The sequence below is a fragment of the Mytilus edulis genome, chromosome 10, assembly GCF_963676685.1.
Source record: "Mytilus edulis chromosome 10, xbMytEdul2.2, whole genome shotgun sequence".
Taxonomy (NCBI): Eukaryota; Metazoa; Mollusca; class Bivalvia; order Mytilida; family Mytilidae; genus Mytilus; species Mytilus edulis.
The window spans coordinates 25,354,907-25,382,466 of NC_092353.1; the positions used below are offsets into that span (position 1 = coordinate 25,354,907).

A 27,560-nucleotide genomic window follows, 5' to 3' on the forward strand; every position below is an offset into this window, starting at 1 on the left:
AATATTATATAATGCGGTGTTTATAAATGCCGTATTATAAAGTGTCAGCTTCACAACAATTTAAAGCATGACAACGACATTAACGTTCTCTACAAAAGGATTTCAGATGGTCTTATGATTCATTTTCTACAGAACTAGACAACAATGATTTTCCAAGGTACCTTTATTACAAACAAACTTTTAGACAATCCTAGTCAGAATGTGACACGCTGTAAAACATTACATCGATTCCGTCTTGTCCCATGGACAGTTGATTTTTTTGTCAAAATGACTGGTAGCAGTGAAACAAGAATTATCAAGATATTTCTTAGCTTGAAGCAGCCATCCGCAAAGGTGAAGACAGCACAAACTCAAACAAATCTAGAGACAAGAGTACCTTTCCGAATCTTTAATGAAGTCATTTTTCTAAATTGTTTCTTATTCCTTAACATGTGTGGTATTAGTTTGTCAAAAGTGGGTTGTCATTTGCAAATAATGGACTCATGTCGGGGTGAGGGGGGGGGGGGGGGGGGGGGGGGGACCAAACCAAGGAAGTTAAATAAAGAAAATTATCATATTTAAGCACACAGCTAGATGAATAAAGAAAAATACCGTCTTCCTTTCTTTGAAAAATGTACACTTGTTAACTCTTAATTAAAAAGAAAACTGTGATTAATTTTTTTTTTATACACAACAGCTGCAAAACACAACATTTTGCTATGTAGTACGTGTGGAAATCATTTATGCGAAACATATTTTAAAACGCATATAGGGTTTGTTGCTGACTTCTTGTTTTTTAATTGTTTAATTTTATAACTAAGAATGGAAATGGGAAATGAGTCAAAGAGACAACCCGACCAAAGAGCAGATATATATTTGTTTTCACTTCATCTTTCGTTATTAACTTTTAAATAAACCAATAATGGGTATTAAACAGGGCTAATATGAACGCTTTCCTGTTATTAACCCTATGAAACTGGATCAGTGATCACAATTGCAGCAACAATCAAAATATTTGTAGTAGCAAAAAATTCAAAAAGTTCTGTTTCCATATGATCAGACTTCGTTGAGATTGGACGGTCCTTTTTTATTTTCCCATAATTGAAACGGTACACATTTTCAGCATGTAACTCGTCAACATAAATTTACCATCCTGGTCTAGTGTTTTATCACCTTAGGCTGTATGGATGTATTTCCTTATATTTTTCAATTACAAATAGATCCATGTACACTGTGAAGAATTCTAGAATTGGATGTAAGCATTACATGCAAGATTAGACACTTTAATTTATATAATGTTTCTCTGTGTCCATCATAGATATTCAATATTTGAAAGTTTCATTTGACAACTTCCAAAATAACTCTGATTGAAATATTATTACATCTTGTATATTGTTTCATATATTAGTTGAGCTTCTTGTACTAAGGCCACCAACTTTCTACATTGTTACACAATGTTTATTTTCGCACTGTAAAGTAACAACTATGCCATTTTCTACATAAGAATATGCCTGTACCAAGTCAGGAATATGACAGTTGTTTGATGTGTTTAAGCTTTTAATTTTTCCATTTGCTAAGGGACTTTCCGTTTAGAAATTTCCTTGGAGTTCGGTATTTTTGTTATTTCACTTTTTACACAATGCTGACATGAACGTCTTTTCTAGCCTAGTGAAGTTTATTTCTTCTTTTTGTCCTTCTGTTTGGGCTAAATAATTAATGTTCAAACATGCATCATCAACACAAACAAAAGTTCATTCATCAGTATTCTTACTTTAGTTTGCATGTCTTTTCTTTCCGACTCTACCACAGTATTTGTTTGTATTTTCTCATTGAAAGACGTATTTTCTCATGGAAAGACGTCACAAGACAGATTTTTGAAATCAAACAAATTGTTCAAAGTAAAACTTTTCTATAAACTTAAATACCAACATTTGCAAAACCTCTCATTAAAATATCCACTTAAAAAAGTAATCTTAATCCACGAAAATTGGTACCCCAAAAAGTAAAGAATCCACAGTATTTCAAAATCTTCTATATAAAGCTCAGAGAAAGATATTCCCTATACAAATATCACTAGCTTAGCAAACATTTGTTTCTTGGCAAATACTTTCATAAAAGCTTCTGTTAAAATTTAAATAAACTTGCCATTTTAAGGGCAGAGGATTCACTCATTTGTGACTTTAAAACACATGTAAATGCCAGTAAAATAACTCCAAAAGTCTTTTAAGTTTTATTATTATATTTTTGTATAAAATTGAATGACTTAATTGATTTCTAATACTTTTCCATAAATATAAAACAATTCTGACACATAAAACATCTTCGTTATCTAGCCATCGTCCATTGACATTTGAATCGGCCACATTTCCATATTTATCTTTATATCATGGTTATTTTACCAGTTTCGTACAAATAATATAAACTTAAAACTTTTACTTAGGCAGTGGAATTAAAACACCACAAATAGGAATAAAAGTCTAGATATTTGTTTCAATAGAATTTCTTCTTATTTATAATACATGTAGTACATTAGATAGTTGTTGCTTATTTGGATTAATATTTCTTTTCTTCAACTTTCATAAAGCTTCTGAAAAGCATTATCTTAATAAGATGAATTATAAATTGTTTTAATACTTTTGTCTCTTTCTACATTGAAGGCAAAAGGTAATATTTAATGTGCACAAATTGGTTTTGTATTTATTTTTTCTACATTCATTATGAAATCACTTCACTAGCATGAGACGTTATGAAATATGTACACAAGGTTTATGTGTATTAAATATACATTTATATACAATATCACTTCATTGGTAATCATTGTTTATAAAACAGCAGTTGTATAAATATATTATGTGAACACAAAGTTAAGTAAAATTATTCTTTTAAACAAGTGTGTGCCTATATAATATTATATAATAAAAGAATACAAAAATGGTTAAAATCTAAAATATCTGGCAAAGCAATGATAGTAGAAATACATTGAAATGACAGCACCATTAAATAAAAAGATATCAATATATACATGTATTAAAACTTTAAAATTACTATTTCTGAAATATTGAAATAAACAACATATGCCAAGCCTCAACATTTGTCATAATCCTTGCCAAGCCTCAACATTTGTCATAATCCTTGCCAAGCCTCAACATTTGTAATAATCCTTGCCAAGCTTCAACATTTGTCATAGTCTTCTAGTTTAAAGCTGCTTTTTATTTAAAAGCACCAGAAGAAAGTATATTTTTGCATAAGACTGCCAGAATTCTGATAACTTTTACAATTTGTGCGGACAATGATAATTTGGATGAACCAGTATTTTTAGCATGATAGTTCTTCAAAACAGCGTATTTGTTTTTCATGTGTTAAATATATATTGTGTAGATTTTTTTTTAGCTCATCAGTTAAACAGCAGACTCATCATCAGCAATCTGTCCAAAAAATAACTGACAAAGAAAAATTATAGTTATTCATTCTGAAGAATAAACAATCATGAAATGTCTTAAAAACATACAGTAATAAATCACAGGTGCTCGGACTTGTTTTTCACAAATATAAAATATTGCACTGTTGTTAATGTTGTATAAACTGTTGACACAGAAATATGTCTTCTGTGAGTCTCACTTCCTCAACCCTCATTGCAAATGTGACAATTATAATTCTATTTTCATAGATGCAAATCTTTTTTATGCAATTAGTACATATGTTTAAGATGTGAGTAATTTTTTCTTTATTTTTTCTGCTGTTAAGTTTTTCTAAAAATCTATTGGTAAAAAATGCTTTTTGTAAGTTCAATAATTTAATAAGATTAACAAGAGAATTATTAAATTCTTCTCTTCAGAATGATTCTGACAAGAAACCATTTGATGATCAAAATCATTTATGTAACTAATTTTATGAAAATTTTCTATAAATAGTTTAGTTTCTAGCTTAAAATGAGTAAAAATGCATAAATAATAGCCTTTGATAGTGACTGCTTCAAAGTCATCTAAAGCTTGTAACAATAATAAAAGTTGTATAATTATGAAATGTATTTAATGAAATGTAAACTGTACTAATAAAATTAAGTGTAAAATGCAATTCAGCATTTTTACACACAAATGAAAGTCTCATAGTCATTTATTTATTTTTTACATGTCTTATGTTCAAATCATTTGATCTTGTCTTATCACATAAAACAATTCATTTATATCCCAATATATACAAATTATCACATACATGCAGTTTTTTATAGTTATACATTCATACACACACATTTACACTGGTATGCATAGATTTTGGCACTGGAATGTTTTACTGCTGTAATTCTACATAGTTTGCTGGGAAAAGTCCTGTTTTACCATGACAATCACCTCTCCACCAACCTTCATCAATCTGGAAAAATAAACATATCACATCTAAATATATTGTAATCTCACTGGCTCTCACTTGTAAATTTTTAATTTTTGTGTATACATTCAAAAACTATTGGCTCTGTCTAATTATATCTTCAGACTTGAATTTTCGTACATTGAGAGGTTTTCTTGCTTTGTCTACAAGTTTTTACAAAACAATTTCTTCCTACCTGATTAATAAAGGCAACAGTAGTATACCGCTGTTTAAAATTCATAAATCGATTGAGAAAAAACAAATCTGGGTTACAAACCAAAACTGAGGGAAAAGCATCAAACACAAGAGGAGAACCACGACACAACAGAAACACAACATTAAACTGTAACACACACAGAAACGAACTATAATATAACAATGGCCATTCTCCTGACCTGGCCTTGTAATTTTTAGATGACTAAAATTTTTAAAAATGTTATTTTTTTTCATTTTGATTTTTAAAATTATATAAGATATGTGTAATACATCAGCAATTAACAGAAAATCCAGATAAAATTGTGAATTGAAATTGGGAATGTTTCAAAGAGATGACAACCCGACCAAAGAGTAAAAATCAGCTGAAGGCCACCAATGGGTGGGTCTTCAACACAGCGAGAACCACCACCCCCCAGGGATGAAAGAAATTAAAAATCAAGACAGTGTTCTGAAGTCACTTCAAATAACAAATTACAGCACGAAGAACACAATGTATAAATTGGGTGAAATATGAAAATTTAAACAAAGTGACACTATAAATATGTATGTGCATTTGAATTGCTTTAGTCTGGTCTTTGTTTTATAACACATAAACAAAGTGTTCAGATAGGTCTCTCCTTTGTAGCATGTATCACAACTATGCAAAACCTAAAGATGAATGTAATATGCTGCAAAACTGAATCATACTTACAATTTCAATATTTGTTATGAGGTCTTCTGGGTCAAAGGTTAATTCATCGTCATCAGCTGAAATCATAAAATATCATTTATGATTAATAACAATTAAAACAATTTAAATGATATTCACTGGGGTAAATGTGATCTCCGTAACTGCAGTTACGTATATCCAAAGATGGCGGAGGATGTTTCTGGTCAATATTTCTTTTGTCAATTTTGTAATAGTAATATATTGTTCTTTTGTATTTTGTGTCTTTTGTAACGTATAACTAAATTTGAAACTGAAATACTAAGTGTTTTATTCATAATTCAACCGATAAATGGAGAAAACAGCCATCTAAAATATCGTGTTGATATGGGTAACTGAAGTAAATAAATTTTTAATGATATCCATAACTGGAAATTTTGATATCCGTAACTGATTTTATTTCTAAACAATTCAATCATGTTTGGTATGAAATAAATGTCTCTGGTTATTAAAAGTGTAATATATTTTAATCAGAAATGTTCTTCGAAGACTTAAAATTATATATGTGAAAATATTGATCAGGCTTCCAATTCTGTATTTCTATATAGATATAGGAAGATGTCGTGTGAGTGCCTCTCCATCCAAATAACAATTTAAAAAAGTAAACCATTATAGGTCAATGTGCGGCCTTCAACACGGAGCCTTTGCTCTCACCGAACAACAAGCTGTAAAGGGCCCCAAAATTACTAGTGTAAAACCATTCAAACTGGAAAACCAACGGTCGAATCTATATAAAAAAAAAAACGAGAAACGAGAAACACATATAAATTACATAAACAAACGACAACTACCGTACATATTACATAAACAAACGCCAACTACTGTACATCAAATTCCTGACTTAGGACAGGTGCAAACATTTGCGGCGGGATTAAATGTTTTAATGGTAACTATATAGTCAGTAGCATGAATTGTGAGATAGAGGGCGGAAATTTGGTAGCTTTTAATAGATTAAATATAAGTAAAATTGAGAACGGACAGTCCTTAAACAAAAACAAATATCAAAATCTCGAACACACCAAACAAATTTATAACAACTGTCATATTCTTGATTTGGCACAAGCATTTCCTAATGGTAAAAAACTGTAAAAAAAAAAAAGATTAAAGCTGGTTCTATAGCTAGCTAAACTTGTATGAGTCTGATCAGATGACAAACAGCAAGTATATAAACACCAAATTTCAAGACCCCCAAGAGTGTCTCGGGATTGGAAGAATGGTCTCCATTGGTCTACCTCCCCCTAAACAATGGCCAAAGTGGGGCGTCCGTTTTGCTGTCCGGGATGCACAAGTACGAATCCACGTTCGGTCAGAATGGGAACATTTTTTTAATCAGATGCCTCGTGTAGAAAGAATTCCGTGCTTTTTTGTACGTTAATAATCATTGTAACATCTCTTTGAGGGGTCCATAAACGGCATGTGGCAAAGACAAACTTTTTTCTCTATTCAATCTGCCATTCCCGTGGCAGTCCAATGTTATTCGAACTTCATCCAGGACGACCTCTGGTGCAAGACTTACCTACTGTATCTATATTTTTTCTCGTCCTGAACATATATATAATAAAAAAAATAATGTGGTACGAGTGTAAAGAGACTCTCCTTAAAACTCATACCACAAAGTCTGCTATAAAAGTCCCTGAAAGGACAATGTAACACAATTCAAACAAATCAACTAATGGCCTTATTTTTGGGCAAAAAAAAAATAATAAAAAAAGTAACGAAAAACACAGCAACAAAAGACAACCACTGAATTGCAGGCTTCTAATTTGTGTCAGGCCTAGGCAAATACAGGATGTGGCGACGATAAACATGTTACCTGGTGTCCAATCCTCCCCTAACCTGTGACAGTGGTGTAACGGAACAACATAAGAGCAGACTTAAAAATCATTTGAAAAGGCTTAAGTCATCATGTGAATGCAAATGAAAATATTTTTTACACAAAAAAAAGCGAAAGTGGGAGGGTACTTGTACATCAAAAAACCAAGCAGACTCTAAACAAAGATCTGTGAGTAATCGCAATTACTGAAAGCTAGTTCAAAGCAAAGAAAAAAACTATTAAAAAATCATGCATCTATAACTAATTTGTCAGTTATAACACATCCAACATCCGAAAAATAATACAGGATTATTACACAATTGACAAAAGTAATATTGAACAGAAACATCGTCCGCCATCTTGGGATATGCGTAACTGCAGTTACGGAGATCACATTTACCCCAGTGATATTGCTACCCATTCAACAATAAACCCAAACATATAGCTAATGGTAATCGAATGGTATAAAAAACAGCAATTAACCATATTTGGTAGGTTATGACAATTAAAGTTTATAATTTCAACAACCATTACATTGTGTCACACAGAAAACTGAAATTTCACTATTTTGTAATCATCTCCTCAAAATTAAGATGTCAAGATATTCCCAAATAAATAATTGTAATAATCCGTTTTCAGTTTTGATGTATCATTACAGGGGGTTGTATATTGTGAAGGTATATTTACCAGCTTGGTAATCATATAATGCAACAGCAGTTTTTCCACCTTCTCCTGACGAGACCTGTGGGGCTGGTTCATAATCTTGTTCTGTTGACTCATTATCTTGTTGCGTTGGTTCTTCTACTGGTTCTTGTTTGTACTGCTGAACATCATCATATTCATCTTGTTCTTCCTCCTGCATCTCGGTCGGTGCTGCTACATCACCATATGCATCAGGTTCATAGTCCTCCTGGGCACTGGTACCAGAGTAATCTGGGTTTGGCACCATAACTGTTTCCTCCTCCTCCTCTTGTTGTTGTGATTGGGCTGATGCAGCATCTGCTTGCTCTCTATCCCAACTTTCTTGGTTCTGTCTTTCCTATATAAAAAAACAACATAAGATTAAGGCAAGGTATTTAATAGGACTAAATACTGACAATAGGATAGAATAGTAATACTACTTTTAAGTTCAAAGCTCTGTCTAGTATTAAGGCAGAAATGAAACACAAAGGCGTATAAATACTAAAAATAATCAACAGCAATAAGCCACGGTGACAATTATGTTACTCCACATAAAATATTGTAAATTCAGAAATTATTGTGTGCATTTATCATTGCAATTTTATAATTGTATAAAAAAAAATTTTGAAAAAATAATTTCTATATTTATATTAGTATTCTAATTTTTGTTACTTGTTTATTTTAGATTTTAATCAATGAGGACAGGAAAAATACCCGCCAACAGTATGTAGTAGTAAAAGTTTGTACCTCTTCTTGTTTTCTTGATACTTCTGATTCCCTCTCTTCTCTAGCCTTCCTTCTAGCTTTTTCTTCCTCTGATCTTTTCTTCGACTCTTCTTCACCTGCCTTTGCCATATTTTCAAATTTTGATCTTAAATTTTTAGCACCATCTGAACCTATAAAGAAAATGAATATAAATATAACAAGTGGCACCCAAATATAAAGTGTAATTTGAAAGCCCTTTAAATTACCTTTAAATAGTGACTTTATTTTAAGGAAAATTAATAAATTGAGAGGCATTTAATTATCTTAAAATCTTAAAATGAGCCAAAAAAAATGTTTTCCAAACTGAACAATCTTTTCTTTAAGACGGGATATGATTAACAAATTTTAAAACATATAAAGTATATAAATTTCCTTATATGTTTCATCTTGAAAAAAATATATTCATCTCTTATTAACTTTTAGTCACAACTCATGAGGTAAAATTCTTAGCTCCTTTGAAAATTGGACATGAAGAAATATTTCATTAAGATATAATGTAATTAAAGTCACAAAATTGATTCTATGTGACTATTTTTTTTTCTATAAGAAAACGAACTTTTTGAATTGGATTTACCAAGCAATAAACACTGGATGAGAAGATAGCCTAATTGCTGCATGTCCCATAAATCATTTATTTTGTTAATTATTTCCCCTTATAATTTAGAAATAAATAACTAATTTTAAGAATATAATGATAGAATGTCTATCTATAACATTCCACATGATCAGTTATAGCTTTTACTTACTTGAATTAGCTCTTGTCTTTTGATAGGTTGTTGATGCTCCTTGCATATCACCATAACCACCAGCAGACTAAAATAGAAAGTCAACATGTTATACGTATAAAACATATAAAAAATTTGAATGCAAATACATTGTCTGTCTGCAATATGCAAATAAGATAAATAATAATAATGTTAAAGCAAGAAATATAAACAACTTTTATCACATATGCTATATGACAAATACAAATTTGAATCTTAATTGGATGAAAGACACAGACAGGAAAACATAATGTTCCCATATTATCATAGGCTAGGCAATAAAAACCATGTACATATAATGTTAGTTGGTAAAAAACTAGTTTAAAATCACTTGGTATTACGAGTACTCATCCTTTGTAAGGAGAACCCTCAGTGGTTGTCTTAAGTCCTATCTAAAAGTATTTCCTTATTTCGAGAACTTAGTGTTGATAGATCTTTGATTATTTCAGTTGAATGTATTCAAACTTTTAAAAACCTACAATATAGAGCTTAGCACTTTGCAGTATATTGTTGAAGACTGTATGTTGCCCTCTAAATGTGTTTAACTTATTTTTGTCATTGGGTTTCTGTTTGATTGACGTATGCCACACATCTCCTTTTATTCATATAAACAAAGTTAAAATGAGTTTTGATTACAATTTTGTCAGTGCCACTTTGACCTTTAGTTTTCTTTTTTGTGTGTTGTAACTGATAACTTTGCAATAAGATTGAATGACCACTTTGTTCTGGTAATGTTCTATTATCTCTCTAATGTAAAAAAAATCATCATTGCACTTAAATAAATTAAGAAAACGTTAAGCCTTTTTTTTGCCATGTTTCATAACTAATTTTCAAATGTTTATTTATAAAATATCAAGAGTGTTAACCAAGTTGTTGTTCATGAGTTGTATGTGATCCTTGTACCTGATCTCTTCTGTCCTCCTCTACTCCAAATTTGCCACCAAATCCTTTTTTGGAATCTGTTTGTGATGAATGTAAAGCCATTGTTTCTTTACTGTCATAACCAGCTGCTGATTGGTCAACTCTGTCTGTTTGTACACCATACTTTCCACCAAATCCCTTAGAATGGTCTTTAAAAAAAATTATCAATGATATATTCAATTTCAAATCATCACATCTAAAAATATCTAGTTCTAAATTCTAATGTTATAAGTTTATTTCCTAAAGCATGAATGATGTTGGGAGTACCAACATAGAATCCAAAAAGACAGTTGATAATATTAATATTCATGTATCAATTATTTGTTTTTGTAGGTTCTTAAGACAGATTTTGATAGTTGACCGGTATGTTAAATTTATTACTTTTCTTGAATTTGTGCAATTTAGAGTTTGACACATTGTATAGTATAGTGATCTTTAGATGTCTTTTTAGTGTTATTGGGCAGTTTTATTGACATTTAATCAAATATTTCCTTTTATTCATGATGGTATATGTGCAGGGAATTATTTTAAACAACTAACCTGTTTGTGACTCATGTTTTCCTAGCTGCTCTTTATGATCATAACCAACAGCTGATTTATCTACTCTATCTGTCTGTACACCATACTTTCCACCAAAACCTTTAGAATGGTCTGAAAACATAGTCATAAACATAGTTTGAAATTCTGGAATTTGATGTATTAATAAAAACAATGCAGAACGTTTTACATGGAGGCAAATTTGTATTCTTCAAACCAATGTTGAAGCATGCCAGAGTATCCACTCAATAATAGGTCTTATCTTTACATTGAACATATAACAATGATTGTTTTTATATCAGGTCAGAATTACTAAGGCCAGATCAAATACAAATGATGTCACAAAGGTGAGACACAAGTTGTTTTGAAGAACTGACCTAGGTGATACAAGTGTATGGAAAACTGTAAAAAAAAACAATAAAAGAATTCTTAAAATGTTGATACTTTGGTCATTCTTCAAACTTGTTTTCAAGAATAGATATATGAATACTACCTAGTACATTTAGTTTCTGAATGATGAAATAAGCTTGATGAATTTTACTTTTTTCCCAATAGCAATGAGCACTAAATTGCAATGAAATGTTTTGTATGATAGCAGTGGCATGCTTTGTTCTATAGCAATGAAATGTTTTGTTCTATTGCAATGAAATGTTTTGTTCTATAGCAATGAAATGTTTTGTATGATAGCAGTGGCATGCTTTGTTCTATAGCAATGAAATGGTTTTGTTTGATGATAGCAATGAAATGTTTTGTTCTATAGCAATGAAATGTTTTGAATAGTCAAGGAATTATTTGGAAAGTGAAATTGAAGCTAGTTTTAGTATCAGCAGCAATATTGTGCACAAGGATATATCCCAAAGGAGATGTGAAAAATCAGTAAATCCATGATTCCATACACACTTGTTTATACCCATATAATAATTTTGTTTTTATCAATTTGAAATATGAGCTACAGAATGTTGCATAAAAATCAATTTAAATATTATATTATGCACTATTTTGACCATTTTTCTGGTGTAGTCAAATAGTTTTGTGTTCAACACTGGCTTAAAAATGGGGTATTTAAAATTAGGTATTCTATTTTTGGAAAATAAAAAATAATGGAAACTTTAAACATTTTTATTGTGTGATGCATATCATGGATTTTTCAAATAGCAGAAGTGATAGCAAAAACCTATCCAAAACCTTTATAAGAACATCACAAAATATTCTGCTTGATACAAATATGTAGTATTATATTAAAATAAAGAATTTCTTTCAATTTTTTTTTTATATATAGTTGATCAATATTATTGTCAAGGATATTCTTAACAAGATTACTAACTCATTTGAAAGAAATGTGAAAAATGAAAATTAATTTGTATCACTGAAAGTGAGAACGGACCTAAAATATAACTCAATAATTTGGTATTTCAAATATATTTGAGGTCTATCAAACAGAATATCCTTGTGACATCCTTTACTAACACAACACCAAATCTAAAATCAACGAAACTACACACAAACACAAGCCCCAACAATACCTGTCTGAGATTCATGTTTTTGTAACTTTTCCTGGTGGTCCCAGCCAAATGCTGATTTGTCCACTCTATCTGTTTGTACCCCATATTTACCCCCAAAGCCTTTAGAATAGTCTGAAACCATGTAATATATAATAGAATGATAATAAACAGATTTAAGAAAAGATTTTGAAAGAAGAACTTTTAGTAAGAAGCTCATTTTTCATTCAAAAGCATATTGGAAAGTCATTCAAAGAATATATATTAACAAGAATGTGTCCTCAGTACACGAATGCCCCACTCGCACTATCATTTTCCATGTTCAGTGGACCGTGAAATTGGGGTAAAAACTCTAATTTGGCATTAAAATTAGAAAGATCATATCATAGGGGACATGTGTACTAAGTTTGAAGTCGATTGGACTTAAACTTCATCAAAAACTACCTTGACCAAAAACTTTAACCTGAAGCGGGACAGACGGACGGACGGACGGACGGACGGACGGACGGACGAACGAACGGACGGACGGACGGACGGACGCACAGACCAGAAAACATAATGCCCCTCTACTATCGTAGGTGGGGCATAAAAATACAAAAAATCCAGACAAAACTTTGAATTAATTTTATCTTACACAGACAGACAATAAAACACTTTTTTAAAAGTTTCTTATTGTTTAATTATGCACGAAGTCTTATCATCTAATTGGACAAATCCTTTATAAAGTGAACAAATAATGTGAAGGTACTCAATCACATATTTTTACAAACAGTGAAACCTATCTACACCAAACTTAAATTAAATTGATTATCTGGTTACACTATCTCTTGTACCAGAAAATACAATGAATACTTTGTAGTGTTTTTACCAACTTAAAACCAACACATGTCTAATTAAAAAACTCTCAGTCCAAACAAATTTGGTTTAGATAGGTTTTACTGTATAAGCATAAGGAGTTTGTTTATTAGGTAGCTGCAAGAGGAATTTGTATTTTAGGCAGCTGCATGAGGAGCTGTTACCCCTTTTTATGTAGTATAAAAAGACATAACTAACGACTTTATGTTACAATAACAATCTTCATAAACCATACACAAATACATATTTAAAATCGTTTTTGTTGATAAATCTTTAATGATCACAAAGTCAGTGATAAGAATACAGTTTTAATGTGCAACTTGACATGCTCCCATTTCCCTCAAGATAACTAAATATTATGCCTGCAATATAACTGTGATGAAATATGATGGGATACAAATACAATTTTTGACAGTTATCGCATAGAATATCTTATAAAGCTATTGTTATTGTCCTAAACAATAGCAGCTAATTTGTTAATATTTCTATGTCAGTAATGATTCTTAACTGTCTTTAATGAAAGCATGATCACTATGACTAACAAATTATTTTTGTTAATCAACTAATACTATGTCTACATTTGATCTACGATCAGATTGATAAGGGAGAGAGAGAATGAGAATTCAATTATAAAAAAGAAAATGTGGTAAGATTGCCAATTAGACAACCGTCCACAAGAGACCAAAATGACACAGAAATTAACAGCTATAGGCCTTTAACAATGAGCAAAGCCCATACTGCATTGTCAGCTATAAAAAGCCCCGAAAAGTCAATGTAAAACAATTCAAATGAGAAAACTAACGGCCTTATTTATTAAAAAAATTTGTAAGGGTTCCACGGAACCCAGTGTCTCGCCTACTTTTGCTATTAATCACACACTCATCAAAAATGATGAAAAAAATCAATAAAATTATTCCTTTCGATACTATATTTTGATTGTCAGAAGCTTCTAACCAAGTTTGGTAAAAATCCAGGCTAGTTAAAGAATCTTAAAAATCTTTTAAATACTTTAACTGCAGACTGTATGTAATGTTAACTGGAAGAAAAACTAAGTCCATTTATAAGTAAAATACGGGAAAAATGGAATTTTATTTTTACAAAATTTACTTCTGGATACTATCTTCTGATCATAAACAAGTTTCTGGCCAAGTTTTGTACATTTCCAGGATAGTTTAAGAAAGTTATTAAAATTTTAAAAACTTTAACCACAGAGTGAATGTAATGTTTCCTGGCAGAAAAACTAAGTCCATTTATAAGTAAAAAACGGAAAAAATGGAATTTTATTTTTACAAAATTTACTTCTGGATACTATCTTATGAACATAAACAAGCTTCTGTCCAAGTTTCCTACAATTCAAGGATAGTTTAAGAAAGTTATTAAAATTTCAAAAACTTTAACCACAGAGTGAATATTTGTGGACGCCGCCGACGGAATGTAGGATTGCTATGTCTTGCTTTTTCGACTAAAGTCGAAGGCTTGACAAAAAATGAACGAAAAACCAATATATAACACATAAACAAACGATAATCACTGAATTAAGACAATATTCTCTATTATTCCAATAAAACTTTATCAACATTTCCATTAAAATCTTTATTTGTTTCAACAAATTTGCTTATGACTAAAAAAAATCATAAAAAAGAGATTTTATCATAGTTTAATTGTATAAGTCCATTGTTTTTAATAGTATGGTGTTTTATGCTAAGATATATTGATATATGTTATAGATGTAATATAAATGTATTTTAATCTGTGTTTTTACAGTCTCTCATAACTCTTTTTAGAGTGGCTCTTTTATAAATTGATCTATTAATATTATATTGTGTTTTATATCAAATGTTTTAAAGAGGTGAGACTAATAAATCATTTGTTGTTGTTGTTGTTGTTGTTGTTTCCATACAAACATCAGAGACAGACACACATATAAACAATACCTTTCTGAGACTCGTGTTTTTCAAGTTTTTCTTGATGATCATAGCCAAGTGCTGATTTGTCCACTCTATCTGTTTGTACCCCATATTTACCCCCAAAGCCTTTAGAATAGTCTGAAACCATGCAGAACAGAAGAAGTTTATGAATAGAATTAATATAATGTTACATGAATAGAATATACTGCAATATAAATAGAATTAATATATTGTTACATGAATATTATGTAAAAAGACTGAAGAGAACAAGGAGATTACACAGATTATTCAATTGAATGAATTGAACGAGTGTAGTTAAATTTATAGCAATAACACACTATTTAACTTATCAATAAGCATTTAAAGCATATCTTATCATTTAAAGAGTACACTAAATATGATAAAGATTTAGAAAGACCAGATCCCTATTTCTGCAGTACATTACCTTTCTGTGAATCGTGTTTATCTACTTTTCCCTGGTATTCATAACCAACAGCACTCTTATCTTTCCTGTCTGTTTGAACCCCATATTTACCCCCAAAGCCTTTAGAACCATCTGAAAACAAGCAGTGCATAGCAAAAGGTTGAAGCAGAAAAGTTAGATATTGCTATAAAAAGAAAGTTTATATATGGTCCAATTCTTTATAATTTAAAACTGTCTTTTCTTTGAACATAACTATTTTTGTTGAAAATTATGAGATAATGGTAAGACATTATTTAGACTAATCTCTATTTGATTGATTTTATATATAACCCATTTAAATTATCTCCCCTGAATTGAAAAGTTATCTCCCCTTGTAAAATTTCCTGAGTAAGAAAATATTTAAATAAAAATCCAAGATTTTAGGAAATGAGCATTAAAATTTATTTTCAGTTATGTCATGTTTTCAAATTTAAAAAATAAAAACACAAAACACTAAAAAAAATCCTTTTTAGTAGTATCTATCTGCTTTAAAAAAAATCTTACAGAACACAATTTATGGTTCAAGAAATTTTAGGATATATTGTACCATCTATGTTAATGAAATTAAGAGTCAATATTCAAAGGCTTAAACAGCAGAGCTGCAGCAAGTCAGATTTGCAGAGACTTTATGTTCAGATACAGCATGCAGAATTGTATAGACAGTTATATAGCATGTCATTTTTAGAGTCAATGGGTAATTGTCAAAACGACACATACCCAAAATTTCTATTTATTCATGCAGACAATATTTGAGCAGGGAACTAACCTGTTTGTGACTCATGTTTTCCTAGTTGCTCTTTATGATCATAACCAACAGCTGATTTATCTACTCTGTCTGTCTGTACACCATACTTTCCACCAAAACCAGTAGAATAATCTGTAAATATTCATAGAATTATTTATCCCCCTAAAAATCAGTATGATGTTTCAAGATAGAATAACTCTCTGGATAAAATCAAACAAATTGGTACTTCAGGTAGATATCAAAGTGAAAGATTCTAATATAAAAGGTATGACACACTTTTGAACAGTCAACAATCTGATGTATAAATGATATATGAAATTCAGAATGATAATGATATATAGGATGGAGGATATTTTATACATATATCATCTAACTATAAAGATCTGCTTTGTGTAAAATAACATGTCAAAATCATATTTCATTCAAATACATGACTGCCTTAAATTCTTAAAGTGTAAATTCCAATCAGGTTTTGTGATGACCAGAAATAAATGCTAGTTGAAAAATACCTTCTTGGTGACCTTTTTACTCAGACATCAATGGCCTAATATTCAGTACAGTTTCACACAAAATAAACATTAATTAGAGCCCAACTAATAAGTGTGAATCCACAGTATTCTTATAATGCAGTGTAAATAAATTATAAAGAAACAAACCTTTTTGAGAAGCATGCTTGTCTGTTTTTCCTTGGTAGTCATAACCCATAGCAGCCTGAATATATCAATAGTTTTATTAATGAAGAATTTTGGACAGGAATCAGGCCACCTTACCAATACTGTTTATCAGTTTTTATTGTGTTGATGAATTGAAAAGGTTAAAGAATACATTTTATGCTTTTCAAAATATATTCATGATGAATTGTGTAAAGTAATTTAAAAAAAATAGTTTTTAAATAAACAAATAGAAAAGACTATCTCCTTTCTTATGGTATGTATATTCAATTAATAAAAAAAAACCTACAATAACATAATAAGGATATTATATATTGCTCTGACCTAATCTGACGTCATAATCAAATTTTGACCTATCATTTGCTGAAAACAGATATTTCACTTATGAGGAGAAATATTTTTCTCACACCGGTGAAAATAGTACAAAAATTAGAGAATTATGTTCTCCAACTACATTCAAATGATTAAACAAAAGGCAACATTACCATTTTGTTCTATTGAATAGTAAATTTAACTATCTAAATCATCAATATTATATGAGCAGTTCTAACCATGTTTCTATGATTCTATTTGTTTTGCTGGCTGGCTAACAGCATGCAATAAATCTTGTTTAAACTCATGCTCTGTTTATAAAGTACATAATAAAAGCTTAAGGTGTTTTCAGTACTGTCATGCAAGACTTTTTAGCATGTTTAGAAATTTTGTTAAAATTCAGGGCTGTGATTGAAAATTTCAATTGTCCTAGTAGAAGAATATTAGATTTTTTCTATCTTAGTGGCTACTATCGGAACTGATGTTGTTTTTCTAACAAAACGAAACAACAATATTTTACTAACAAAAACACCTTGTTATTATGTTATATTGTACAGCAAATCTTACAAACTTCTAGCATCAACTACAAAAAACAGCTCTAAAGTCTGATGCAGATATTTACAGGAAGTGTTAAAATTACTCCATAATTAGTATTTATTGAATATTTAACTTTTCACTTATAAACTTAGGTTTTTGTACAAACTTTTCTAAAGTATGATCCAATTGTATAATAACCTGATTGTGGCATGAGGAGGTGTAAGCTGAAAGTTAATATGAAACAAAACTGTTCATTAAATTGTTAGATTACTGAAACTCCACACTTGACTTCTTTCAGTAGAAAAACTAGGACTAAAATTGTTAAATGACAAACCACCAAAATCAAACTAGACTTATACTGTATATATAGTTTATATTGTGTAATATTTCTTAAGAATTGGTGAATATCATGCAACAATTGGACATTTTTTTTTCTACTAATTTTTTGAATTCTTTTAATCCAATTTGAATGTACCGTTTACTCAGATCTTCATGTATTCCCTAAGTCAAAAAATTGTAATGTGTCATGTGAAATCCTGTGTCTCAACTCTCTATTCTTGTGTGTCAGAGTAAATATGTTGTGTTGACAGCCAAAAAACAATATTGATGTATCGGTAAAATATGGGAAAAACTTTAGAACTTTTCTTGATCTAGAATCAGCTTCTGTCCAAGTTCCATTCATTACCTGCATAACCCATTATTGTCCGGGTATATAAGGCATTGTTATCAGGGTTTGTATGATAACTGCCCCAACAATTTTCCCTAAAAGAATGACTTTACAGATATCTTACTTTATCTTTCCGGTCTTGCTGAACTCCGTATTTGCCACCGAATCCTTTAGCTGCATCAGTCTGACTAGCGTGTTTAGATAAATCTGCTTGATATTCATGACCCACAGCCGACTAATAAATGAATTAAATATTGACTAGGTTATGAAGCAAAACTAGCAACAAATCAACATAATAATGCAGAGTTATTTCCCCTTAACAATAATGCAATGTTTAATGTAGTATTTTACTGTCCAAGAGTTCCTTTCCTCAGAATCCTTTCTAGATATTTGTTGAAAGGTATTTTTTATCTATGATTCCTTAATACTGTGGATTCTTTTATTTTCATGGATACCAATAAAGGGGACAGAAGAAATGTTGTATTTTGTAAGATATTTGTTCTCATGGTTTGTCAAAGTCAGCAAACAATCTGTTAAAAAAAATGTTCTTCATATAACATTCAAATTAAGTTTATATAAAACCACAAAATCTACAATATTTTGTATCACAGGGGGGAAATGAATCAAAAATTATTTAAAACACTCTTAGTGAAAAGATAAAAATATGAAAAAGACATTTTAAAGTCATGGATTATGAAACATCAAAACCTGTAAACATTAAATGTATATACTCTTTCTACGTAAAATAACTCTGCATGTCAAACTGCTGTCAATACTCTAACATTATAAGAATTCAACAAAGCATGGATTATATCATTATAACACAGCAAGCATAAAAATGATTCTGTAATAATAAATTTTACTGGTGATGGATTGTTGATGAAACACTAAACAATTAGGATCTGCAAAGTCAGTTTTTATCTTATTCCTGCAATTTTAACAGAGTTATTTCACAATGTGTATGTTAAACCACATGAAATAGATTTACATGAAGTTATGCTGTAAAATTTTCTATAGAACGGAGATACAAAAAAAATCTCAATGAGGGATTAGACTTGATTTTGCTTCTGATAAACATTAAAATGACAAGCATAATGTGCTTTTTAATTTTAACATATAAAATTATACAGGGCTCACACTACTTCAGAATTATAGGGAGAAGTGACTTCTCTTTTTGAAACTGATAGGGAGAAGTGGTGAGATTTGAAAGAGAAGTGCTCATTCACGCGGGTGCGCTACAATGTTTGGATTTTACAATAGTATAAAGGGCCATATGTAAATAATGTTCTTTTTATGTTGTTCAATTCATATGAGTAAAAAATTACAATTAAAGTAACATTTGAAATTAAAAGTTGTTTAAGTTTTACTAAGGTTCTTGTGAGAAACTACCAACTAAATATCTAGCACTAAAAAAAATAATTTTATTTTAAAAAATATAAAGAAATTATATCAATTACAATTTAATTAAAAATTATCTTGTGTATGAAATTCAGTGTTTCTCATAAAAAAATATAAAAGTTATTAAGCTGGGTCATAATATATTGATATTAGTATAATAGTCTCAGAGTTAAGGAACTTTAATCAATAGTTTGAAACATTCATAAAAAATATAGGGAATTATATACACTAATCAATTAGATGTAACCAAAAGTCTCTTAATGCGTGTGGGATGCGTAATTTTTCCCTTTGGGATCAATATTCTTCTGTCAGCTGTTCCCATCCGTGCGTCCGTAGTCATTATTGTAGAAGTACGGATTTCGGTCATAGCTGGTCCGGTTCAGATCCGTAGTTTAGAAATCGGTCAATGGCGGAAGAATGCAAGAAAATTTACAAAAATAAACGATGTTTGACAAGTTATTTGGAAAGGAACATGACGGTTTTAATGCAATAAATGGATTAAACATTTACTGGAGGCAACTTTTATCACCTTTAAATGAAGTAACAAACTTATTTTGCCGCCGAAATTTAGGTTGATGTACGTTTTCGAGTAACAAGCACCGGAACTTGCGAAAATGCACGAAGTGATAAAAAGTTGTATTTTTATCAAATAACCTGATACACACTGCGAAGACAATGCTTCAACCTCTTTTCTAAAGATAATGAATAGTTTATATCTGAATTTCTTTAATTATCAGTTAAAAATTAATGTTTCATCAACTTGGTAAAAATTGAAAATGTCCGATGACGGAAGCGACTGAAAGCGACTTTCGTCAAGAACAGGGCGACTTGTTTTCGCTTTTGGGGGTCGGGGAAAGCGAAGTGACGGTCGGGAGGGCGACTTCTTCGCCCAAGTCGCCTGGTAGCGTGAGCCCTGATTATACCTTTGAAATTTTGTATCTCACTGATAACCAAGTTAAAACAATTTAAAACAAATTCAGGGTTATAAAAAGATGAATTCTTGTGACATCTAATTCTGAGCTATGATCACAACCTATTTTTTTTACTATCATAAATGTTACATCTTCTAGATATAAAGAGGCTTTCCTCTACTGCATCTAAATTCTTTAAAATCTATTGACTTTATTAAAGTCATGCAAATTATCATAAATCTATGAGATGTGGGTTAATAACCGTTAATTGAACAGTTTACCACCAGAAGGCTGAAAAATGGACAACAAATTTTATTAACATTATGCTGGATAAAATATATTATCTTTTTTCAAGAACTTTCTGGTTATTTGTCATGGAATTCTGAACAGATTCAATTAAAAATGTTCAGTAAAAAAAACATTCATCCTAGCCAAACAAACAACAATTTAGTCATATCAATTATAAACATGTTCATTTTCGATTACATGTAATCATTTTTCAGATTTCTGCTTTTGAAATAAGAAATTATTCAAAGTCAGCAAATACATGTATACAGGTTTTATTTAATGAAGGAAGCTACACTTTTATTGTGCTTCTTTCTTCTTCTTACTTCCTATTTGCAGGTTAAAAATAAGAACAATTAATCAATTTTTGATGTCCTAATTGCACATTCCTGTACAACAAATATCATTAAAAAAATTTAAAATGAATTATAAAGATAATGAAATTGCCTTAATTAAAGCAACATGCAATATGTTGGTAACATTATCTTATACAAAGAACAAATGCAAAGTGTACAATACATACAACACACATGTACAATACACAGCTTACCTTATACAAATTGTAGAATACACACAATACACATCTAACCTTATACAAAGTGTACATTACAAACAATACACATCTAACCTTATACAAAGTGTACAGTACACACAATACACATCTACCCTTATACAAAGTGAACAATACACACACTACACATCTAACCTTATCCATTCTGTCTTTCATCACACCAAACTTTCCACCATATCCCTCAGATGCTTTGGGACCTTTTTCATACTCATCTTTTTTCTTTTTGTCATCATCAGTAGCTACTTGGTTCCTCAAATCCTTTAAACTGGTTAAATAATACAAAGAAAATGTTTTAAAAAAAAACTGACATAGAATTAGTCATTCAAAATGTAGTCTGCAAAATAATTTTTCCATACATGATAAATGCACACATTTTTTTTTAAAAGACATGTTTATGTTTGTCATTGTGTTGACCTATTAAGCATATCCCCACTTGTAATTCAAAATTGGAAAACAGGAAGTAAGTGTCTGAAAAAAGAACACATTATAACTCATTACTTATGAGCTCCTCGTGTAAATGTAATCAAAGGAGTGCCATAATTTACATTTATAGTGTGTAAACGCATGTAAGAGTAAATAAAAGTCTTACTTTAATGACCCTTGATGACCTGAACCTTCGATTGTTTTAGCACCCCATCTCTGTTCCTGTTCACTTACATCATTCTAAAAGAAAAAAGGAATTGAGCATAAACCAGTAATAATTATTGTGTTTGTTTGTCAAAAGTTAATCAGTTATCTGTCAGAAGAATATTGAATACCAAAAAATGCTAACTTATTTTTTATTATGAATAAAAAATTAATACATTAAAATTTATCCAAATAAGTTTTGTCATGATGTGTAAGCACTTTTGTCCAGTTGCCATTAACATCATATGTACAAAATATAAATAATAAAGACTCAGTGGTTGCATTAGGTCATCCAATTCTTTAGTTCCTGTAATAAGTTACAGTAAAATGAATGTACACATGAATTAGATTTATGTGGTGAAGATCCAGAAATTCATAACATTTAAATATTGATAAAACTTATTTGGTATTTATTCAGTCAAACTAAACTCATGAATATTGATCTTATTATCATCTACCAAGTCCCTCTTTAACATGTTAAAATTAAAAAAAGTTCATCTACATGTACAAAATTCTGTAGATATACAACTTTTCAATTGTTTGTCCTAAATTACCTCAAAATCTGCCTCAGTTTCCCAATCATCATCATCAGCACCATTTGACGAAGACTTCACATCAACTCCAGCTCGCCACATAGCTGAAATAATATATGAAATGTCTTGCATGTCTGATGTTACAACATTTTAAATTTAGTCCTAAATCAGTGTTCCAGCTAGGCCGTTTTCAGAGGGCGCGGCGCCCGCCCTTTTCCGAGTGGCGCCCTGTGCCCTTTTTACAGTTTCCAGGGCGCCCTGCCTTTTTTGAAGATCGATTGCATATTAATTTGCGTATTGATATGATACGCTAATTACTAAATTTTACCTGGGGAAAAGATTATGACTTTGTTTTAAATACCACTCCAAGCTAATCAATGGTTACAACTGGTGTCATAATCTGTTGTTATAGGTAATCCGTTTATCGGATGGGTCATTAATGATCATCAACATTAATTCGTTCAAATAGAATCGGTCAGTCGGCAATTATCTTTGAAGAAATGTGCATACAACAACTTGGGCACAATTTGCGATGTTTACCGTAGTTTCATGGAAGAAACGTAATGACAGAAAGTTGGGAAACCATTATAAACTCGTTGAAGACATTGTTTTACTTGTTTTCTGTAAAATAAACAGAAAATTCAGACGTATTTGTCATTGACTGCCTTCATTTTTGATACGAAAATAACAAAATCGGCCGCCATATTGTGATCATATTTACATCATATTTACGTACTGTTTATAATCCTCCAAAGAAGGAGCACACCCGAATAAAGAAAGATAATCTGATTTTTTTCCTAGCATTGAGTAACCCATTTACATATTCTAAAATGTGTCTCCATACTTCTTGCTTAAGAATATATATGTTTAGGTATTTATTTTGAGTTATGGGAAGAGTTAAAGAGGGTCTTAGTAGCAGTGTTGGTAGGGTGCCTTGGTCATCTTTTTCTGTATTCTTTATTTTTGATACTATTTTTCACTGTTGCTTTATATCCTAAAATTGTGAATTTACTGAGCACAGCTGTTTTGTGCTGTATTGCCATCAAGCACAGCAGGGGTAGAAAGGTGAAACTGGTAAAATGTGGTAGACCATAGAAACAGTATGAAACAGATCTCCTTTCAAAACAATGAAAACATACTGCATATAAAGTTCAACTGTGCCAAGCAATGATAAAAAAACTTGTGTGACAAGCTGCTTGACAAGTTTTTCAGCCTTAAAAGTAGAAAGATAGAGTTCTATATGGGCTAAAGATGTTGTTCTTGTATAACCTGTGATTCAACGAATAAACACAAATGTTTGATTAACATCTTTTATTAAAATATGCCCTTTTCATATTATCATATCGCGCGTTAAATGCCCTTTTTCAGGATTGGCACCCTGCCCTTTTGAAAACCTAGCTGGAACACTGTAAATGCATGTTCGATTATATTTGATTAAGTCAGGTTTATAGATTATTTCCTGATTTACAAGATTCTTTTACTACATTGTATCATGACTATAATCTGAGTTGACTTCTGATTTGTGTCACATATGCTTTATAATGTCTTTGTAACTGTTCACTTGTGTCTCAAGCATCCTTGATACATGTAACCTTTATTATCAGTCAGGGGATTTACTTAAACAAGTGATTTTCTAAATCACTGATTCAAGTAACATTATTTCCATAAAGGTTGGAAGTTAGAGTTGTCTTTCTTTAATAATCACCTATTTACATGTAAGTAGTACAAATTAATCACTAGAAGAAGTGATTTAATATTAGTGTAGGTTTAAATATAGAATACTAATGATCCAGGGACTAATTATGTTTCTAAACTTATCAGAACCAACATCTGTGTTGTCTAGGATGACCAGGTCATTTCAGGTGATGACCTTGTACTGAATCTAGGATAATGACATAAAAATCACTTGTTTAAGTATCAGACCTCAATTTCCTTTCCCAAAAATCACTTCTTTAAGTATCATTCTTTTAATAACCCCCACTAATTTCAACACCCCCGAACAGTGAAATTTTTATCGCGAACAGTAGAATTTTATTACATAATCTGAAAGATGAAACCTTGAACTTCACAGGAAAAATACTCCCACTGCTGTGAAAAATCTTTTAAGAAAGTATCAGTTCATTATGTAAAGCCATTATTATAGCATTTTTTCAACTAAAATAGAATTTTCAGGTAAATGATAGCATCAAAGGCATAAAACTTAAAAGAAGCAAAAAGTTCATATTTTTTAATTTTACTAATTAAAAGATGTTATTTAAACCTATGTGTTTAAAATTTTGAAAAAACTACAAAATCCCAATTTGTGAAAAAACCTCGAATTTGCTACTCAAATAAGTGATTTTAAAATCACTTATTTCAGTAAGTCCCCTGACTGATTATGTTTATGATGGTTTCTTGTGACAGAATTTAAGTTTAGGATTTCAATTCTTTTTTTTTTTAGAATATGAATGACAAATCAATGAATTTCCTCTAAATGACCCTAGATTTTAACCAGAATAACCATCATCCACAATCACTTCGTAATCATTACATAAAAGATTAAAAAATTGTGATGCATATAAATACTGTGGGAACTTGTTTGATTTTAATATTTATTTCCGTAATGGAGGAATAATTTTCATACAAACTGTCAAAGCGTAAAAAAGTTTTTTTGTACATCATGTCCATGTACACATGTATATCTGAACTTGTATGCAAGGAACACATTACCTCTAATAATAATTCATTGTACCCTGCAATATCTTGCATCAAATTTAAAATATTTAACATTCTAATTAAAAATGAATGTTGCATGACACATTGACAGTTCTTTGGAGCAAAATCTAGTCAAGATGTAAGCTGGTTCTTGGCTGACTACTTCACTTTGTTCATAGACAGCAGGTGAGACCCGATCTATAGTAGAATCTGATTAGTCGTCCAATCAAATTGCAGTGTATTACTATTATACCGTACTTCATATTGTCAACATCAAGTTTTATTTAATGCTACCATCCATGAAATTTTATCGCAAATCAGAAGCCTGAGAAGGAATATTCTTTGTTCCTTCCAGTAAATGTATGGAACAATTTTTTACAAAGGTTAAAATGTATTGTCAAAACCTTAGCCTTCAGTTCAAAAGTTTCCATTTTGTATGACATCAAGTTATAGTGCCAAAATCATTTATGAAGTTTAGCGAAATTTTATTTAATGTCAAATTGATACCGTTTTCGATATTTTTCCCTTTAAGTATTGCAATAGATTATTTAAATTAAGTGTAGGAAATTATTTTCTGCATGCATTAATTAATGCTTTTCTTTGCATCAGAAAACAAATTGTTCTTTTTTTTTTACATGTTCTGATATTTTACGTTGCCATGTAAAAAATATCGTCCAATCTCGTTTAAATCTCCAGGGCAGAATGTTGCCCTACAAAATTGAGCCGAACCGGTTGTTTGAGTGAAGCGATTACAAGCGGATTTCAGTTTAGTCAAGTTGAGGATTGAGGATATGAAGCTAATTCAGCTTACTTCCCAAAAACTGTCAAAGTTTACATGTGAATATGTCTAACCATTAAGATGGGGCAATATGCGTAATTGTTTCTCCATAGGCGGTAATGGTAACATTTTCTTCTGTTGCTCAGCCCATATCGTAATCTTGTATATGTATGATGGCTTGTTTCGAAGCTGAGACATTTTACATATGTGGTTATTTTTTTGGGGTATGAAGTGTGATTCATTTTTCCGTAAATTAGCACACCCCGAAAATCCTTTTGTGATGCGGCTCTTTATTTGGTAAAAAGTCCCTTTTTCACACAATAATTTCTTTGAAAATTTAATACTTTGAATACATATAATAACTCCATAGTTTTTACATATTTATTCTAAGGTCCTATACTTTCCAGATCAACACAAATGGTTAAGCTCAGTCACTTGTTAAAAATTGAAACATGTCCGATATCACTACACAGAGATTTTTTGTTTACCATGTTTACAAACAACTTTTGTGTTCCTCAATCGGAGATGCATTAGGGATATTGTCCCAAGTGACTAGTTACAACCTAGCTTCAGAATCTTAGATGTAAGGTCATTATCAAAAATTTTGACAGTATTTGGACCAAAGGCATACATGTAGCATATATATACTAGATATTATTATTTTGTCCACTTGGCCACCGAAATTAAAATGTGATTGTGTCTTCAGCTGCAGTTAAGTTTTTATTATTGCATTTTTTAATCCTACCTTTAAAATTTCATAGAAAAACGATAAACAAGAAAGTGACTCATTCTGTGAATGATTTTTGTTTATGACAGAGCATGAACATGTCCATCCTCTAAGTTCTAACTTAGCCCAAAAAAGTAGGCGCATGTTTGCAAAATATCGTACATAAGAATATTGTCGATTTGAATATTTTTTCGACTGTTATGGCTTACCTATAATAGACACTTAAAAGAATTAAAATACAAATACAAAGATAAAACAGTGTACGGGAACTTTTCTTCCTGAATCAACTTCCCACTTCCGGCTAAGTCACATGACAAAGGCGTTCAAAAACGCCGGGACTTCACGGTGACTCAAGTTTAATTCCGAATTTCGTTAACAAGTCTTGGCGAGAGAGAAAATACCGAAGAATTCGCGAAAAGCTTTCTGATGAATAAAAGTGATATAAACGTTTCATTCATTTATTTTGAAGAGGATTTTTCCTGTCACACTTTGACATGATATATGGAAACAAGAAGACTTTGTGTCGGCCATGGAGCCAGTTCGGCCTTGCCGGTGTGAATCGGCATTATTCGTTTCGGCCAAGTGGTAGGTCTTTTCACTTCATAACACCACCGCACACCGCCGAACACCCTAAAA

General features: G+C 30.7%; 1 protein-coding gene across 14 annotated transcripts; it reads right to left on the minus strand.

Annotated features, from left to right (window-relative positions):
- Positions 1 to 2,195: 2,195 nt before the first annotated feature.
- Positions 2,196 to 27,298, minus strand: LOC139492062 (src substrate cortactin-like). Of its 14 annotated transcripts, none has more exons than XM_071280173.1 (18): positions 27,134 to 27,249; positions 22,747 to 22,829; positions 22,155 to 22,228; positions 21,701 to 21,830; positions 18,525 to 18,635; positions 16,870 to 16,924; positions 16,235 to 16,345; positions 15,451 to 15,561; positions 15,033 to 15,143; positions 12,268 to 12,378; positions 10,748 to 10,858; positions 10,190 to 10,356; positions 9,269 to 9,335; positions 8,505 to 8,653; positions 7,764 to 8,115; positions 5,249 to 5,304; positions 3,150 to 4,347; positions 2,196 to 3,091 (listed from the first exon to the last, which is right to left on the minus strand). In XM_071280173.1, exons 2-17 carry the CDS (start codon positions 22,825 to 22,827, stop codon positions 4,267 to 4,269), a joined length of 1,878 nt encoding a protein of 625 aa, XP_071136274.1. In that variant the 5' UTR covers positions 22,828 to 22,829; positions 27,134 to 27,249; the 3' UTR covers positions 2,196 to 3,091; positions 3,150 to 4,266. The 14 variants fall into 14 exon arrangements, with proteins under 14 accessions (XP_071136274.1, XP_071136275.1, XP_071136280.1 ...); XM_071280174.1 differs by having other exon boundaries at positions 2,196 to 3,062; positions 3,121 to 4,347; XM_071280179.1 differs by lacking the exon at positions 18,525 to 18,635.
- Positions 27,299 to 27,560: the final 262 nt, after the last annotated feature.

Coding starts and splice junctions, on each gene's coding strand:
- LOC139492062 (XM_071280173.1), bottom strand. CDS start 22,827: ATGTGGCGAGCTGGAGTTGATGTGAAGTCTTCGTCAAATGGTGCTGAT. Junction 16,346..16,869: donor CAAGCATGCTTCTCAAAAAG/GTTTGTTTCTTT, acceptor GAATATTTACAG/ATTATTCTACTGGTTTTGGT. Junction 5,305..7,763: donor ATTATATGATTACCAAGCTG/GTAAATATACCT, acceptor TTATGATTTCAG/CTGATGACGATGAATTAACC.